At 37.0% G+C, this 16,824-nt stretch overlaps 3 protein-coding genes across 4 annotated transcripts; 2 read left to right on the top strand and 1 right to left on the bottom strand.

The window, feature by feature from the left end:
* The first annotated feature begins 282 nt into the window (after positions 1-282).
* On the top strand, positions 283-2,879 carry LOC119986794. Its single transcript, XM_038831475.1, has 6 exons — positions 283-467; positions 584-1,023; positions 1,113-1,460; positions 1,545-1,925; positions 2,006-2,220; positions 2,483-2,879. Exons 1-6 carry the CDS (start codon positions 325-327, stop codon positions 2,726-2,728), a joined length of 1,773 nt encoding a protein of 590 aa, XP_038687403.1. The 5' UTR covers positions 283-324; the 3' UTR covers positions 2,729-2,879.
* A 2,474-nt stretch (positions 2,880-5,353) lies between these two features.
* On the top strand, positions 5,354-6,996 carry LOC119986519. Its single transcript, XM_038831106.1, has 4 exons — positions 5,354-5,513; positions 5,615-5,815; positions 5,927-5,990; positions 6,323-6,996. Exons 2-4 carry the CDS (start codon positions 5,640-5,642, stop codon positions 6,602-6,604), a joined length of 522 nt encoding a protein of 173 aa, XP_038687034.1. The 5' UTR covers positions 5,354-5,513; positions 5,615-5,639; the 3' UTR covers positions 6,605-6,996.
* A 1,064-nt stretch (positions 6,997-8,060) lies between these two features.
* On the bottom strand, positions 8,061-16,203 carry LOC119986710 (kinesin-like protein KIN-14P). 2 transcript variants are annotated; one of them, XM_038831380.1, is made up of 23 exons: positions 16,050-16,203; positions 14,937-15,118; positions 14,671-14,828; positions 14,467-14,577; positions 13,899-14,118; positions 13,496-13,623; positions 13,321-13,404; positions 13,093-13,170; positions 12,915-13,007; positions 12,797-12,826; positions 11,808-12,359; positions 11,606-11,687; positions 11,428-11,523; positions 11,162-11,341; positions 10,848-10,954; positions 10,584-10,762; positions 10,200-10,364; positions 9,861-10,114; positions 9,557-9,720; positions 9,014-9,380; positions 8,866-8,932; positions 8,510-8,601; positions 8,061-8,423 (listed from the first exon to the last, which is right to left on the bottom strand). In XM_038831380.1, exons 2-23 carry the CDS (start codon positions 14,980-14,982, stop codon positions 8,365-8,367), a joined length of 3,312 nt encoding a protein of 1,103 aa, XP_038687308.1. In that variant the 5' UTR covers positions 14,983-15,118; positions 16,050-16,203; the 3' UTR covers positions 8,061-8,364. The 2 variants fall into 2 exon arrangements, with proteins under 2 accessions (XP_038687308.1, XP_038687307.1); XM_038831379.1 differs by having other exon boundaries at positions 8,866-9,380; positions 16,050-16,202.
* Positions 16,204-16,824: the final 621 nt, after the last annotated feature.

The raw sequence follows: 16,824 nt of genomic DNA, 5'->3' as shown, positions 1-16,824 counted from the left end.
CTTATGGGTTACACATAGTTAATCGAATGGTAAACATGGAGACTTGTTCTTCACATTGGCGAATTTACCCTTCCCATAGAAACCCATGATTTGTAAGTATAGTTCAAGGTAAATTTAGAAAACGGGGACAAAGTGGAGATTTCACAAGTCAAAGAAATGGACTTACTTTGAACAAGATGGGAAAGAGCCATGAGACATTAATAAAAGCAAAACCAAAGCACACTCACTAGTCTTTTTCTTTCTTAGAGGGTTTTGCTTTGGCTCTTTAATTTCAAAGTTTGCAAAAGCTAGAGCACCAACAAACAACCACCATTAAAGAAGAAAATGCCATGTTCAAAAGAAACTCTTGCTTGGTTGTTCTACAATGCCTCAACCTTCTTCCTCCTCCTCCTCCTCTTCCTCCACTTCTCCATCACTTTCTTGCTCAAATTCTTGCACTTGATTGGAAGCTACCCAATAATCCCAAGGTCCAGTTCTAGTAATTATTATTAGTTAACATCTCTCCAGCTCCCAATCTAAATCTCTTTATCTTTCTCAATGTGTCTTAGTTAACAATTAATTGATTTTGTGTTTGAATTTGCAGAAATCAAAATGACTTTGATTACATGTTCTCTGACGAGGAGGAGGAAGAGGAGGAGGTGGTCCAATATAACAACAACAACTATTTCCATGTCGAAAGCGCGCCGGAATCAATTGCTTTTGTGTCAGACAACTACAACCATCTCCACAGGAATCATGATTTTTGTGAAGAATTACCAGAGAAGGTGAATGAGCCTGTGATTGAAGAATTACAAGATGGAAGTTTTGATGAGCAGTTTGGTTCTGCTAATGATTATGATGACTTATCACCAAGTTCATCAGAATCGGTACAAGGTGATGCAGATGTTGTTGAACAAGAGATCCCAAAAAGATATGCTGATTCTCTCCACAATTTTGTCCAAAATCAAAGCTGCCCCACATTGCCAACTTCCATAGATCATCAACACAAAAGTGGTTTTGTGGACAATGACAAATTCCGTGACGGTACGATGCCATAACTAGATTCTCTATTCTTTAATTTCCGAGACTTAATTTTACTCGTCCTGATATTGCTTATGTTGTATTTATCGCAGATTACTTTGAGGATCCGAAATTCGAAAAAACAAAGTTGGATTCAAATTTTTCTGAAGATGGGAACTTTTTAGATTATGCACCAAACCAATTGGAGTCCAGAAAGCTTAAAGCTATAGAGAAGAATGATGAAGAGATTTTTGGAGATTCATGTACAAATGGGTCTACTTCTAAGAGCTCCTCTGAATGGAGAAGTTCAATCAATTGTAGAGATTCAGGGACTGAAGATCCATTCTCTTCTTCTTCAAGAAGAAGTTGCCCAAAGTGGGAATCCTACACTGTTTTCCAAAAATATGATGAAGAGATGATGTTCCTTGACAGAATTAGTGCACAAAAGCTCCATGAAACAGGTAACTATAAGCTTAATTTTGCAACGAGTTAAATCTTTTTCATTATGTAATATTGATTAGCAATTAATTTTTACACATTTTCAGAGTCACTTAGGTCCATCAAAGTGTGTCCAAGATCAATTTCAGAGAGAATTGTTCACAAGTTTGCAACAATAAACAAGACTAGGTCTTCTGACATCCGTCACAACCCGTATCATGAACTAGAAGCTGCTTATGTAGCTCAGATTTGCTTGACATGGGAAGCTCTCAATTGGAATTACATCAACTTCCAACGGAAGAGAGCTGCTCGTCGTCGCGATTTTGATCCAGGGTGCCCTGCTGGTGTTGCTCAGCAATTCCAACAGTTTCAAGTTCTTTTACAAAGATACATAGAAAATGAGCCTTATGAACAAGGCAGAAGACCTGAAGTCTATGCCAGGATGAGGCTCTTGGCTCCCAAGTTGCTTCTAGTACCCGAATATCGAGGTAACACCGATGGTTTTTTTTTGGTAATAAGTAATGTGGTTAAGCATACATTTCTGATGAGTTTTATTAATTCTTTGAAGATTTTGAAGATGATGAAAAGGATGAAGGGTATGGCTCAAGAATTTCAACAGCTTTATTTCTTATGATCATGGAAGATGGGATCCGAACATTCATGAATTTTCTCAAGGCTGATAAGCAGAAACCCTGCCAGATTCTCAAAGCCTTCTTCTCTACAAATCGAAGAGGTTCTGTCGATCCTACACTTCTTCATTTGATGAAGAAAGTTAACAACAAAGTAGGCATACATGTTTACACAAACTTAAATTTTTTTTTTCACGAAAATGATAAAGATCTCAGTTATTCCAATTACGGAGTTGGATATGCACATGATTCAAGTGAATTCGTGAATTCACATATCCTATATAATGCACATAAGTGCGGAATAATTAGGATACCGGCTGCTGGGATCTCCATCATAACTGTTTTTTATTAAAATTATTGAAAGTTGCACCACATTTTCATCATGATTTTTATGTGAATCAAATGTGTACGTGCAGAAAAAGATGAAGCTTAAAGATCTTCGCCGGGTTCGAAAATGCCTGAGGAAGAAGAAATTAACAGTGGAAGAAGAGATGGAGATTTTGATGGGTCTAATTGACCTCAAAGTGGTGTCTAGGGTTCTAAGAATGATTGGTTTAGGTGAAGAACAGATGCATTGGTGTGAAGAGAAGATGAGCAAAGTGAGAGTCTCAGATGGGAAACTCCAAAGAGATTCCTCAACGCTTTTCTTCCCATCACATTGACCCCACCATTACACTATTTAATTTGTTGCTTTGATGACTCGATCATCAATGTGTTGCACACACACACAGATGGATATTCATATTACGTGGCTAACCCCTTTTGTAAATAAGATATACTCTATATATATAATTAAGAATGCATCACAGTCAATCAGTCATCTTTTGATGTATGATGGGAAGGCCTACATGTGGGAATGACATGGATTTTGGAGATATGGAATCTTGGAAAGTAAGAAGCTAAGTGGAGGCCATTAGAGAGATCTTTGCATGAAGACTATAAAGTAGGGGAAAGACCAGAGACAAAGCAAGGGATGGAGATATATAGAGACAAAGACAAGAATTGCTTTAGTTACTTTATTTAGCTTTTATTCATGTTAGGCTTTGTCCTTTAAGTGCATGAATAATGGATTTGAGCTGAATCAAAAGAAGAGGAGCAGATGCTGCTACACACATGCACTTAAACAATTTTAAAAAAAGAGTAGAGGCTGGTCAGAAAATAAATATGTATTAATTGTAGCCTCATATGACCCCACAGAAACAAAAAGAAAAAGAAGCAATAAAATGTACGTAGAAGAGGAGATTTATCAGATATGTGACTTTTCAGAGAGCCTTGGCTCATATAAATATAGTTAGTAGTCCATTATGTCTACATATATATGTGTATAAATATGAAGAGTATATTATGTAGCCAACTCTTGTAATATAGATTCATTAACACACACATACAAAGACTCTAGATCTAGAGAGGTGTACGTATGTTAATTAGTTGATGATACAATTTGATAGTACCAAAATAATCTCCACTTGGATCTTGACACATGGCATCTAAGACCAAGCTAACTCATCAGTCAAAAAGTTTTCTCGGCAACAAACTGAGGTAGAGCAGAGGAATCCAACCTAAGAGAAGACATTTGAAGAATTCATATAGGACACGACAACTGAGGAGAGAGCACATCGCCAACACCGAGATGCCCCTCCTTGTAATACCAGTCATCACCCCTCGATCGGTAGCCCAATCACTGCAAGGAAATCAAAGAGGTCAACTCCACTTAGAAAAGGAATCAAGATAAGTCTAGGATCATGAAGATGGAGATTTACTCCTACCAAAACTAAAACTCATCCAACTCATATAGAATGAGACCTCCAACTATACATATGCGTAAATTATTTTGAACCATGCACTTTATATGCTACTTGAGAGAGAGAGCTCTGAGCACCAAACACTCCCCTATTGATAGTTTACTGACTTGAGCATCGGAGAGGTTCCCTCAAGCACACCTTCCGGACCCTTTTTAACTCACATGTTCTTCTGTGCAAGCCATTCTCAACTATATTGAGGACAACATCAGATGTCAATCCTATTACCTGATACGTCACTAAGACCGAAGACTATTTTGAACGCCATCACTATTTATGTGGTTTATTTTATATGACTAATAAGACGATCATGTATGACTAATAGTCTAATACCAAGGGGAAACAAAACAAAAGAAACCCTAGACTAAAAGTTTTACTTTGAATTCCAATGAAAAGGACAAAGTCAGGCGCATAGAGAATAACACCATACTAAGTCGGCTTCAAGGTTTAAGGATAGAGTTTGGGAGTAATTTTCTTTGGCCTTATCGTCACAATAATGTGTATATATACAAGTGGATACACATATCTACATTCCTACTATGCATGCATGCATTGTATGAAACAAAATAGGGTTACTGCAGTAATACTTTTGGTATTTGTAGATTCTACCACAAAATTTAAAATCATATTCAATGCCACATTCATTTGGGTCTTCATTTCGACATTTTGTTATATCTACCATAATTGTGAATTGATATTATCATCTAAAGATAGAAAGGAACATCGAGGCAAAAAAAGAAACACAAGCAAAAGATGCATGAATTAACAAAATTATTATTAGGAGAAGAGGGAAAAAAAATATCATCTAAGAGCAATGTATACCAATATGTGTGTACGATTAGATCTTGATCTTGAGATTCGATACGTATATTGGGTGTTTGGTTAGAAATCTAAATTCAAACACATCAACAAATATTGTCTGTTGTGTGCCCCGAGTCCGTACAAAATTGTTCTCATAGGTCATGTAGTACCTAGATTCAGAAAATACGTTTGTTAGGGATCAGAGCGTGCATGAAAATACTAGACCCACACTACAAATATTGTCTTCTTTAGTCCAACAAATTGCCCGACTTCTCATCGGTTACCCAATATATGACCTTCAAGACTTTTTTGGCTCTTCGACACACACGTTTATGGTGTGAGATGTGCTTGACCTTTGTTTATATCACTCGGTTGGGTTATAAAATCCAAAGTGAGAAAGTAAGACTTGATATGTTCAATTATCATTTTCTAAATGAAATTCTTTTTTCTTTAATAAAATGACAAATTTGTCAAATAATTAAAAAAAGAAAAAAGAAAAAAAAACGTTGAAGGATGTATCCAAAACTTCAAAAATATAAAAAAAATAATTATAAAATATAACAAAAAAGTGCACGTGCTCATATCACGTGGATCAGATCTTTCTCTCTCTCCCCTCTTATCTTTGATCTCAATCAAGTCAAACATCAAGATCAGACGGTTTACACACCTCCCACAAAAACACAAAGTTACATTGATACATCTGACCATACAGGAGCACTGCTCCTGCTGGTTTCTCTATGAATAGTCTCAAAGCCAATCTCATCTCTCTCTCTGGGTGTTGTGTTCTCCCCCTTGAATTCCTCCTCTTTGGTCGGCCAGCCTCCGCTACTGACGCAGAGTAGCCCAGGTCTCTCTCTAGCAATCAACGTTTCAGCTCTTTTTTCTTTTTTTTGCTTTTTATTATTTTGATCTAAAAAAGTTGTATTCTTTTGTATGTTTATCAATCAGCGATTATCGTACAGAGCTTGAAAGGATGGGTAGCTGGGTGTATAACGAAAGGAGAAGCGCCGGCGGCTTGGCCGTGGTGGTCTGTGAGGAGGAGAGGAGCAGGAGCAGGATGTTGTCTATGGATATGGTGGAGCCGGTGGTTTGCCCAAAGCCTCGTAGATTGGGCGTCTTGAATCCTTCCATCAAAAGATGTGCTCTTAAGTATGTTTTTTTTCCTCTTTCTCTCGAGTTCCAATCTCTATATTTATATAGTTGTGAAGAAGTTTTGATTTTGATTTAATTTGATTTTTTGATTTTTTTGGACTAATCCAGTCAAGAAGTAGAGATCGGTGATGCAAAAGCAGGGAGAGAGCTCCTGGATATGATTCTAACTAAGGTTAATCTCTTATCCTCGTCAGCTCTTTGTTGGTTAGATTACTTGATTTACTGGACTTTATTAATTCTTGTTTAAAAAGCCCAAAGTTTGTTCTTTCACTGTTATCTTCTGTCAATGAACTCCATCCGTGTTTTTATCTTTTTGAGTTGCTCAAATCCTTGTTTTGATGAATCATAGGAAGTTTTGGTTGAATTTGGAATTGGGTTTCGAAAATAATGTTTTCGGAATCGGAATCCAAATCCAATACTAAGAAGCTTTTTTCTTTGTGAGCTGAAGATGAAACTTTCTGCTATCTGTTTGAGTGACTGAAATTCTTGTCTTTCATGAATCAGGGGAGCTATGGTGGAGATAGATCCATTAACCATGTGGCTTTATCGCCTCCGGCCTTCTATTGCGGATCGCCGCCGAGCAGAGCATCAAACCCTGTGATCCAAGATGCTCAATTTGGCAGTGAAAAGGTCACTCCATTGTCTGTATCACCTGCACCTCCATCGCCTTCCTCTCGATGCACCCGAATGAAATTTGGGCACAAACCAGCGGCAGTGAGGGTTGAAGGCTTTGATTGTCTCAGCAGAGATCAGAGAAATTGCAGTAGCATCTCTGCTGTTGCTTAGGCAATCAAATCAAAAGAACCCAGAAAAAGATTTAACTTCAAATTTTGACCAGGGGAGAAGACAGCTATGGTTTTCAAGTTCTAGTGTTACTCCACTGTTGTTGTATTGTATATACAGGTCCTAAATAAGCAATTTTCATGTTGAGTCTTCTAATGTTTAGTGTAAATTGTAATGAAGAAGTTGCTGAGTAATTTTTCAAGAATAAATGGAAGGAGAAGAGAGAGAGAGACAAGGCCTCTCTCTTATCTTATTGGTAGGAGTTATTGAAACTTTGTTGAAGGTTATCATGGAGGAAGTTTCTTTTTAGGGTTTCTGTTTTGTCAATGTAATCCTCCTTTTTTGTAATTGTAAATTGGAGCAAGAAATGGGGATTACTGTCTTATTCCGCAGGATATGTCAATATATGAAATATGTCTGCCTACTTGAGCTCAATACAGGTTTGATTGATGGTGTTGAAATTTTTATGGATGGCAAGAGATGTAGAGAGTGATAAGATAAGTCTTTGTTTGAAGTTGTTTTGATGGGGTCCCCATGAAGGACAAAAATGGCTGAAAAGGCTATTAAAGGGTGTGGAAATGGTTATTGATTGCATGAGCAATGTGATGTGGTTGGGTTTGAGTTAGTGGTTGAAAAGTCAATACGCAGTTTCTGTTAGGTATGTGGTTGTGTAGTCAGTATCACACCAGCATCTGCATATGCTTAGGTGTTTTCAGTTTGGTATCTTTAAACATTTCATGCATTGGTTCTGTCAAGACTCAAGATCTCTCTTGTGTCGAGACTGATTGATTCAATGAGTGGTATACATATAGTTACATACATACACATACAGTACAGAATAATAATAAAGATAAAAGGTAATGTGCAACTAGCCCCTTAAAGTTGGTGTAGTTAACAAGTGCTTCTCATATAATCACTAGGTTGGTTGATACTTTAATTGGTGAATTTCTTTAAGCCAGACTGTATGGACATGGGAGTTCAATTCTCATTGGAAGTAATACCCCTATAACCACGCACTGAGTTTTAACTCAACTTATTATATTATCACGCATGGAAAACTTAAAACTCAACTTATTCTTTCATCACGCGTGGAAAATTTTTGTGCGAACGGGCTTGATAACTTGAGTTTAGATCAAGGTTAGACCCATATTGAATGTTCAAAAGAGCAAACTTATGGTGTCATTCTCGATCACAAAAAAAGTGAGCAATACTCTTATGAACATGTGCTGGGCTTTGGCTCAACCTACTCTATCATCATACGAGAAACTTCCATACACTTGATGGCCAGAGTTTAGACTCATATAGATCGTTTAAAGGACAAACTTGTATGATATCCCTCTCAATTAAAAAAAAAAAAGGGCTTCTCAGGCTAAGGCAGATAAAAAGGCAACTATTTTCTTTTCCCCCATCCAAAATTTGTTATTTCCATCAGCAAATCAAACCATAACAGGCTCTCACATGATAAAATGAAATTCTGTTGAACACTATTCAAAAAAATGTAGATAAAGCATTTACATTCTGAATTCAGGAGAAATTTGATTCCTCCATGAAAATTCTGTTGCTTTGACTTCAATTTACAGAGCTGAAGGAAAAAAACAAAAACTTAGCGAGGCAAGGAACCTCGGTGGATTTACACATAATTACTTACAAGTTCACATGGTCGTGTAAAAACAATGTGAAAAAAATGCTAAACTGAAATGTTGTATATATATATGTATGAAAAAACTATACCCAAAAAGTGCAAGAACCGGCTGCCTTACTGTCTATGTCCATCTTCTGGGAGGCTTAAGTAAGGTAGAGCTACTATCACTTCTTCTAATACCTGAAGAGAATAATTATGAACGATATTAGAAGGTGTGCAGAATAATTAATACTACCAACAATCTGGAAAAATCTGGTTTTACTCACTTTTTGACACCTTCAAATGGTCTTTTGAAGCCGTCGATGAAGTCTGCCCTGATCTTTGTAGGGGTCTCTGTAACTTAGATGCTGACCGCGGCCTGCTCGAACATTATGAATCAGAAATACATTACATTGCATTACTTGCAAAGCATACTTAGTCTGAATGGATTAAAAGAAAACCTATAAGGATGGTATATGCAGTAATGTTTTTACTAGACCTGCGATCTCAAAATGATGCTTTAAATAAATAAATTTTTGAATAGGAGCAGAGTGCTATGAACTGAAAAGAAATCTAAATTTTAAATTTTGGTTATTAAGAAAGTTTAGACCATCATCGATGGCTGCGAGCATTCGACACTTACCTTTGTAATTGATTTGACAATTTTCTGCCATCGGTGGGATTAGTATCATCAACTGAGCCATCAGGGTCTGTTCCCGCAGAAAGACAACTGTCAGATACGTCACTCAATCTCTCCTCGTGGTCTGCATCACCAAATCCTAAAATCTCACCATCTGCTGGAAAATTCCGGCTTCCACCAACTTTTGATTTCTGTGGCAGTTCATTTTTGTGTTTATAGTCATCCATGGACTTCTGGGAATCAGCTTTCGAATTCTTATCACTATACTCTGAACGGTTGTCATGATCGGAAGCTGCCTTCTCAGTACATCCAAAGCCTTTTCCAGCTGATGACTTCTGGTTACGCTCAGGAGAATCGCCTCCATAACCTCTGCTTGGAGAAGAAGACTCATACCTCATTGAACTTGGCCCATTCTTCTCTCCATTGATTCCCGAATACACGTTTTTGAGATCTTTTAGTAATTGCAGCCGCTCTATCTCATCATCCTTCTTGGCAACTGTGTTTTTCAGAGATGCCACCTACACAATTGACGGAAAAATGAATTAGAAAATAATTATATGCACCTGCCTTTAAATATGTGATATGCATGTAATGGCCACTATATATATGAACCATGTAGTTTAATTCATTTCATTAAAAAAAATGACATCAACTGCATCAATAAACGTAATATGACGGGGAGAAAAATTGGAACCTGCTCCATTAATTCCCTAACATCCCTGCCCTCTTTGCTACTTCGTGCAGCACCTAACTCAACCGCGGAGACTCTCTCTGCAAATTTCAAAGTGCTCATAGTTTCCGAAAATGAAGTTGCATCGGGATTGAGCTGCACAAACATAAGAGTCTTTGCTTGACCTCCTGTAATATATATCAGTAGAAAAAAAAAATTAGCTAGGCTGTTTTACAGGTAATTATAAGCTACCTAAGAAGTTGATGTTACATCAAAAACCAGAAAACAAGTAATCGGGGGAAGTTTGTGGCTAAAAATAACAAACTACCGAGAGAGCTCTGAAGGACTTGAGTGAGTTTGCTGTTCCTGTAAGGTACATGAGAACTCTTTTGTGCAAGAGCAAAAATGACATCTCCAAGAGCAGACAAGGACTTGTTAATATGTTGTGCTTCCTTGAGCCTCTCTCCAGTTACCTCAGAGCGGTCAACTCTTTCACTTCCTGCCAGGTCTACCAAATGAAGATTACCATGCAGCGGAACACCAGTCTTCAAATCCTTTCCGCGAACATGGATGGTCAGGACACTGTTTGTACAGATTGAGGTTAAAAATCAGGATGTCTATGAAAATACATGCCTCAGAATAAATAAAATAAAATAAATTTGAGAACCTGTGAGAGCGACTGCTTCTCTCATTCAATGCAGTGGCACCAGAAGCTCTATTTTTCATTCCAACATCCATTAGGTCTAGCACATCTGAAGTTGAGCTGACAGGATGCATACTAGCATCAGGTATGGCCAGTCCATTGGGTTGAGCGGTAGACAATATCCCGAGTGTGTGAAAATTAAGGGAAACAAAGGGAAGATGCAAACTCTAACAAAATTTTTGAAAATCATGCAGTTAAAGCAAGGTGCATTGGAGGAAAAATAATTTGAATAGGAAAACTGTCATCTGATTTGAAAAGTAATTTTTTCAGTTAAATGATGAGAGAAAGGGAGAAAAGGTTCACGTTATATATTGACTAAGGCGCATTAATCTAAAACAGAAAGGATATTTCTTTTGGGAACCATCACCTGATAGTAAATCCCGCACTTGTTCATTATATATTTCAACCATTTGGACCCCAACTTCATATTTGATGGAGTTGTTTCTAAGTTGGGAGTTATGGAAAAGATCATTTAGAGATCGGTAGTTAACTCCCATTTGCTCGTTAGATGCTCCGTCAGGACCAGTCTGGAAAGAAAAATGTAAGTACATGAGAATTCAGTAAAAGTTTTGCATATATGGCAAAAATTTAAAACGTGAAGATTTTCAATACCATCGTGTAGGTTTTCCCTGAACCAGTTTGTCCATAAGCAAATATACACACGTTATATCCATCAAGTGCAGATCGTATCAAGGGCTGGATGTCTGAAAATACATCCACTGCAAATAACATAAACGAAGTTTAAGTTAGACATTTCATAGACTTCAAAATATGATGAAGCCCACTTAAATAAAACTCCAGTATTTTCTATCGAAAAACAAAACATCAACAATCATACAGCATGGAAACATTATTTGAGTATCATGTCACTCAATCAAGAAACAATACTCATTCAACAAATAACCTTAAAAGAAACAGATAAGAACCTTGAGTAGCATCAGGACCAAAGACCTTATTAAACTTGAACAATCGATTTCCATCTTTCCCTGGTTTAGAGGGATTTGCAACAACTAACTCCCCATTTTCTCCAATATATTCTATAGTTGAACGTTTTGCAGTCTGCCAAGGCAGAAATGGCCTTATCCGACAACATACTCTAATGTTTCCTATCAAAAAAAGAAAATAATGAGCTATGAGCTCAATAAGTAGCCGCACATACAACCTAAAAGCATAAAAGAAGTATGAAGTTCACCTTTTAAATCCTGAATCTCATTAAAGAGCTTCCGGTTTTCATCAAGTACTTCATGATAGTTCTCAGCTGCATATGCTAATGCTTTAAGCTTCTCTCCTGAAAAGAATCAATTTTCAACTCATGAGACGTAATCATCCACATCGTACAATATTTGTGAAACTTCTAAGAACCAACCCACCTAGGTGATTGAATTCTTCCGAATAGCTCATTTGCGTTTTCAAAACTTCTTGCTTGATGAACCCAGAAGATACTCTCAATTCCTGGATAAAGTCTTACTAGTTTTAGTAAATTACTGATGTTAAACAAGTTATATACGGTCGAGAAATAGTAAGGCATACCCGTAAAGAACAAAATTACGGTCGAGAAATAGTAAGGCATACCCGTAAAGAACAAAATTGAAAATCCATGAAGCTCTTGTAGCTATTCTCTTTCTTGCTCCACTTTTGATATTTTGACTCTGAATATGATTCAACCTCTTTCACCTTATTCCTTGACTCTGCCAAGAGGTTTTCAAGCTCTTTTATCCTCTTATCTAGGTCTGATTTAGAAGATTTGGATTCAGCTTCTACTTCCGAGCAACGCAGTTCATATGCCTCGAGCTCTTTCACCCTATTCCTTGACTCTGCCAGGAGGTTCTCAAGCTCTTTCACCCTATTCCTTGATTCTTCCAGGAGGTTTTCAAGCTCTTTCACCCTATTACTTGGCTCTGCCAAACGGTGCTCAAGCTCTTTTATCCTCTTCTCTAGGTCTGATTTAGAAGAATTAGATTCTGTTTCTACTTGCAAGCAACGCAGTTCATATGTCTTTTTTGCCATTTCTAATTCTTGCTTCAATGTTGAAATTTCAAGATTGCTTGTATCCTTCTCTTTTATCAGTCTAACCGCGTACTCCTCCTCGAGTTTCTTTCTTTCTTCCATTTTGGACTTCTCAATCTGCAATGACCAACGAGTGGCAAATAAAACTAAGTGTTATCACAGGCACCCTGCAATAAAACACTATCTTCATTTCCGCTGAGCATCCACAACTAGCTAAGATATTTAGAAGGAAACAATGAAACCAAGGGAACTAATTCTTTATGTTATTATTCAGTTAAGCCAGCTAGTTACATTGTGAAGATGAAAAGAAGCAGATAATCGTTCATTAGTAATATTTCCATAGGCCTCAAGTGATTGTGTCATGATAGTTGATAGGCATTTGAACTTGCTGGACATTATTTTGCAATAATATATGGAACATTGTTCAAGCAACCAAGAAGTACCATTGAGGAAACAGTAACTGATAATATCTCTAATATCATCTTTGTTTAAGCAAACCAAGGTTAAGAATAAGTAATGGGGGAAGACAAGCTTTCTTGCCCCTGAATATATACCTTCATTTGCTGAAGCTGGTTATTATCAATCTGTAACAAGGAAATTGAATTAGTCATGAAGGAATAGGAACTAAAGTATATAAATAGATATACTTCTCTCATCTTCTATTTACCATACCCCAGTCTCTTTGCCAGTCCCGGAAGCAAGGGCTTCGAGTACTTTGATTCTCGACTGGTATTTCTCCTCACGAGCCTTAAAAAGATTGTTTTGCTGGAGATACAGATCCAAACCGAAAAATATTGGTATACAGAGCCAAGACAAAATCACTACAACTGTGTATTCAAACAGGTTATACCGTTCTTAAGTGATCTGCTTGAGTCGATATACGCCGTTCAATCTCCTGCACAGCTTTTCTCAACAAACAGGCCACTCGCTGAGCAACAGAAAGATAACATTAGAGTATTCTCTCACGACTACCTATGCAAAAATATGTATGTATGAATGCAATGATTTGCATGCTTGCATACATACATACATATTTCTTAGTCAAAATATTCCCACCCTTATGTCCCAGAGTGCATACATGAGGTATTTCGCCATTTTTCCTTTCGACGCTCTCTTCCAGGATTCCATTCACGACACTCAAAAGTGACTGAGTTGGTGCATTCTGCATGCAAGAAATGTTGAAAAGGCATCAAAAGAGGCATCACATTGAGAAAATCTAAATTTCAGACGACAAAGAGAAGCCCAGCAGTTACATCTAAACTGTTTGAATTCATCATCTCTGTGATCTTCGCAGGTGGAAGGTCTGCATAACTCCCATTCTTTATCTCAAACACGTCGTGGATGTTATTTCTCACTTGATGTACTAAGGAAGCCGAAGGTGCTGAATAGAAGTAAAATGAATAAAAACATGAACTACTAAATGACAAAAGCAGAAAATAAACTTAGTCCACTGAATAAATGAGCACTTCATCTGATTTCCAGTTATATAGAACATTAGGTTACCACAATGCTGTTAAATTTTGAATCATACAGCATATGAAATTCTGACGATGTACAAAATGTTACTGAGTTTGTACTGAGATGAAATGGTTTAGCTGTCACATTTGAAAATTCTATCATCATTGAGTACTTATGAGAGGGCGTGTGCCACCATACCTGACATAATAGGGCTACGCAAAGCACGTTGAAATCTTGATTCTGAAATAACCTTCTGCCTTTCGACTCCAGATAAGGGAGAGAGAACACCCCGGGAATAAACATCTCCATTCAGACTACCGAATTTTATTGTGGTACTTGAGACAGAAAAATTGTCTCCCACAAGCGAAAATTGTGCTCTAAGTTTTAAAAGACAGTCAATCACAGTTTTCATAGATCCCTAAAAAAAGATATGAAACACAAGTTCAGTGAGGAAACATGAGTAGAGGAGGTACAATATATATATATTTATTGGAGTTGCATAAGCCCACAAGTAACAGACACTCAAATGGTAGAGTAATATAAGAGTACAAGATCACAAATCCGATTGCATATGAATATTTGTGCCAAAAGATATCTACGAATGCAAGCTTGAGTATGTAGATCAAAAATCATGACTGAGGACCAATTCCAAAACTTGTATTCAATACTCAGAATTGTTGGGTTGAAACCTCTCTAAGCAACAAAATTATCCAAAAATACATATATGAGTAATTCAGATAGACTACTGCATTCAAAAGATGCGTACCTTTTCCAAGTCTGATATTTCAAACTTGGGCACCCCCAAATCATCCATAGTTGCAAGAAACCTTTTAATGTTTTCCAGCCGTGAAGCAGGTGGATAATCAGAATCACCTCCCTAGATTTGAAAATGCATGAAGGATAAAGAAACAAAAAAATTTAGCCAACGCAGGCTATAGTTGGGTAAAGAGTGCAAAAAATGCATCAACACCTCATTGAAAGAACCAGGTCTAAGCCTGCTCAAAATCCGACAGAGAACGGTGCCATCAATTAAGCAAGCTCTCAGTTCCTCCACAGAAGCCCCGTCTGGCAAGCTTAAATTAGGAAGAATGTTATGCAACCACTCAACCAATATTTCCTGCTGCTTGGCTGGAGATTGAAGAAAAATCAGATGGATTAAAATATAAGAAAAAGAACTCAGATCATTGAACAATTGTGCAAAAAAAGCTTAATAGAAGGAAAAGCACCTAACCCTACCTTCAGATTCATCAGTATGATTTGCCATTGGTTTGTAAACATCCATATTACTGATTTGATTTTAGGTATTGAGTCATAAGTATACTTTCACAAGCTGATTCGGACTGACGAAGTGATCTTGCCTTGAAGATTAGTTCTGAAACAAGGTCAGAAATAACTCGCCATGGCTTATTCAAAAAGTCCTGCAAAGTGATTGAGTACAATAAGCCATTTGCAGTACACAGTATCAGACAGAACCCATGACAATGACAAACCAGAAGACATAACAAATTCCCGGTCGTTCATACGCTGTCTCGACCTCTCAAGCACTAATGCAAATAAGACCCAGATCAGACATTTAAGCGACTATTGGTGGTTTTGCAGGTTGTACTTAATTCTTTCCCCCATCTATACTTCAGATTCAATTCATTAATCGTCAGCCTTCTTTATATGACTGCTTTCATTGTTTTATTAACTCTGCAATTATTTTCTCGATGCTTGCCCTCTTCACCTATGGACTACAATTGCAGTACATGTAACTACAAAAATAAAAGGAAGTTGGCCTACTACCAACTACCCGTAGAGAACTCAGCTTATGGTACAATGAATCAATCAGAATTTCCATGCTAATCAAGACAATTGTCTAATGACAACACTGCTGGCAAGCTTCAACGCTATAATTACACAGGTAATAGAAATATTCTACTTTCTAGCCAAAGAAGATCCAGAATGTGATCCTCATTTTACAACAATTTATACAAACAACAGCAATTATAAGAGCTACTTCATATACAGATTGTTTCAAATTTTCACGGAATCACATAAATAGCAGAGAACAATTCATTAATGCAGATTGTTTTCAGGAACCCATTTCCTCACTAGCCAAACCAAAAGAAGGCCACAACAAAAGAACAAATGAAAAGGCCTATAAAACTTCAATAATCAACATTAATATCCACAACAAAATGACAAAAGCCCACCTCATTTGAAGTAAAAGATTGTACAAGACAACAAAAAAGATCATGAATTTCTGGGAAAGAAAAAAGTTGAAAGCTTTCAAAGAAACGAGCCTCGAAGAGATACAATAGTTGTAGAGAGAGGGAGATTAAGCAATATGCACGTCTTCTTTGTTACCTTTTTTGAATTTGTTAATTTGGTCATTGGTGTTCCGTAGACCATTGGTCTTCTAAGGTAGCCGATGGAGAGAGATTGACGGCCCATGGAAATAGGAGTGAAACTCTCAGGCAAAGTGGGTCGTTGCCACGTGTTCAATACATGACATTGTCGGTCCTCCTTCTCTGCTACCTATGGTGGTCAGTGAAATTTGGAAACCAGAAAAAGAAAGAGGGTTATATACTGAGAATATGGAACCATCAATATCAACTGTGAAAGATGAAAGGAGTACATAAAAAATTAATAAGAAGCCATGAATGTAGAGAGCAATGAACAAATTAACCCTGTTACCTAGTTTAAAATAATAATCATTTTTCAGCAAAATCAAATTTTGGACACATATACGCCTAATCTAATTGATTGTCAATCGAGTAATCTCTCATGACATAATAATTTCTACATATATGGTCTTAAAAATATTGTAATTTGTGAGTTGGTAGCTTACCATTGACTAGTTATGGTCATTTTTATATATAAACATAGGAGGCTGCTAAGTAGTTAGATGGTTAGGAATTTTTCTTGCTAATCCACATTTTAGAATGAGTTAAAGGCGATATCAATTGAAGTTATTGTTAATGTTGAGTTGGTAGCTTGCATGTTGCATCATGTTTTGTACAATATTAAGTAAAATATCATTCTCAAATCACCAATAGTTAATTTGCTGACGAGTACACAATTTAGCCACCAAAAAAATAAATAATAATAATAAAGAAGGAGTAATCCTAGTTTATCGGTT

The sequence above is a fragment of the Tripterygium wilfordii genome, chromosome 20, assembly GCF_013401445.1.
Source record: "Tripterygium wilfordii isolate XIE 37 chromosome 20, ASM1340144v1, whole genome shotgun sequence".
Taxonomy (NCBI): domain Eukaryota; kingdom Viridiplantae; phylum Streptophyta; class Magnoliopsida; order Celastrales; family Celastraceae; genus Tripterygium; species Tripterygium wilfordii.
The sequence above is the reverse complement of the archived record's forward strand: the minus strand, read 5'-3'. Positions and strand labels throughout refer to the sequence as shown.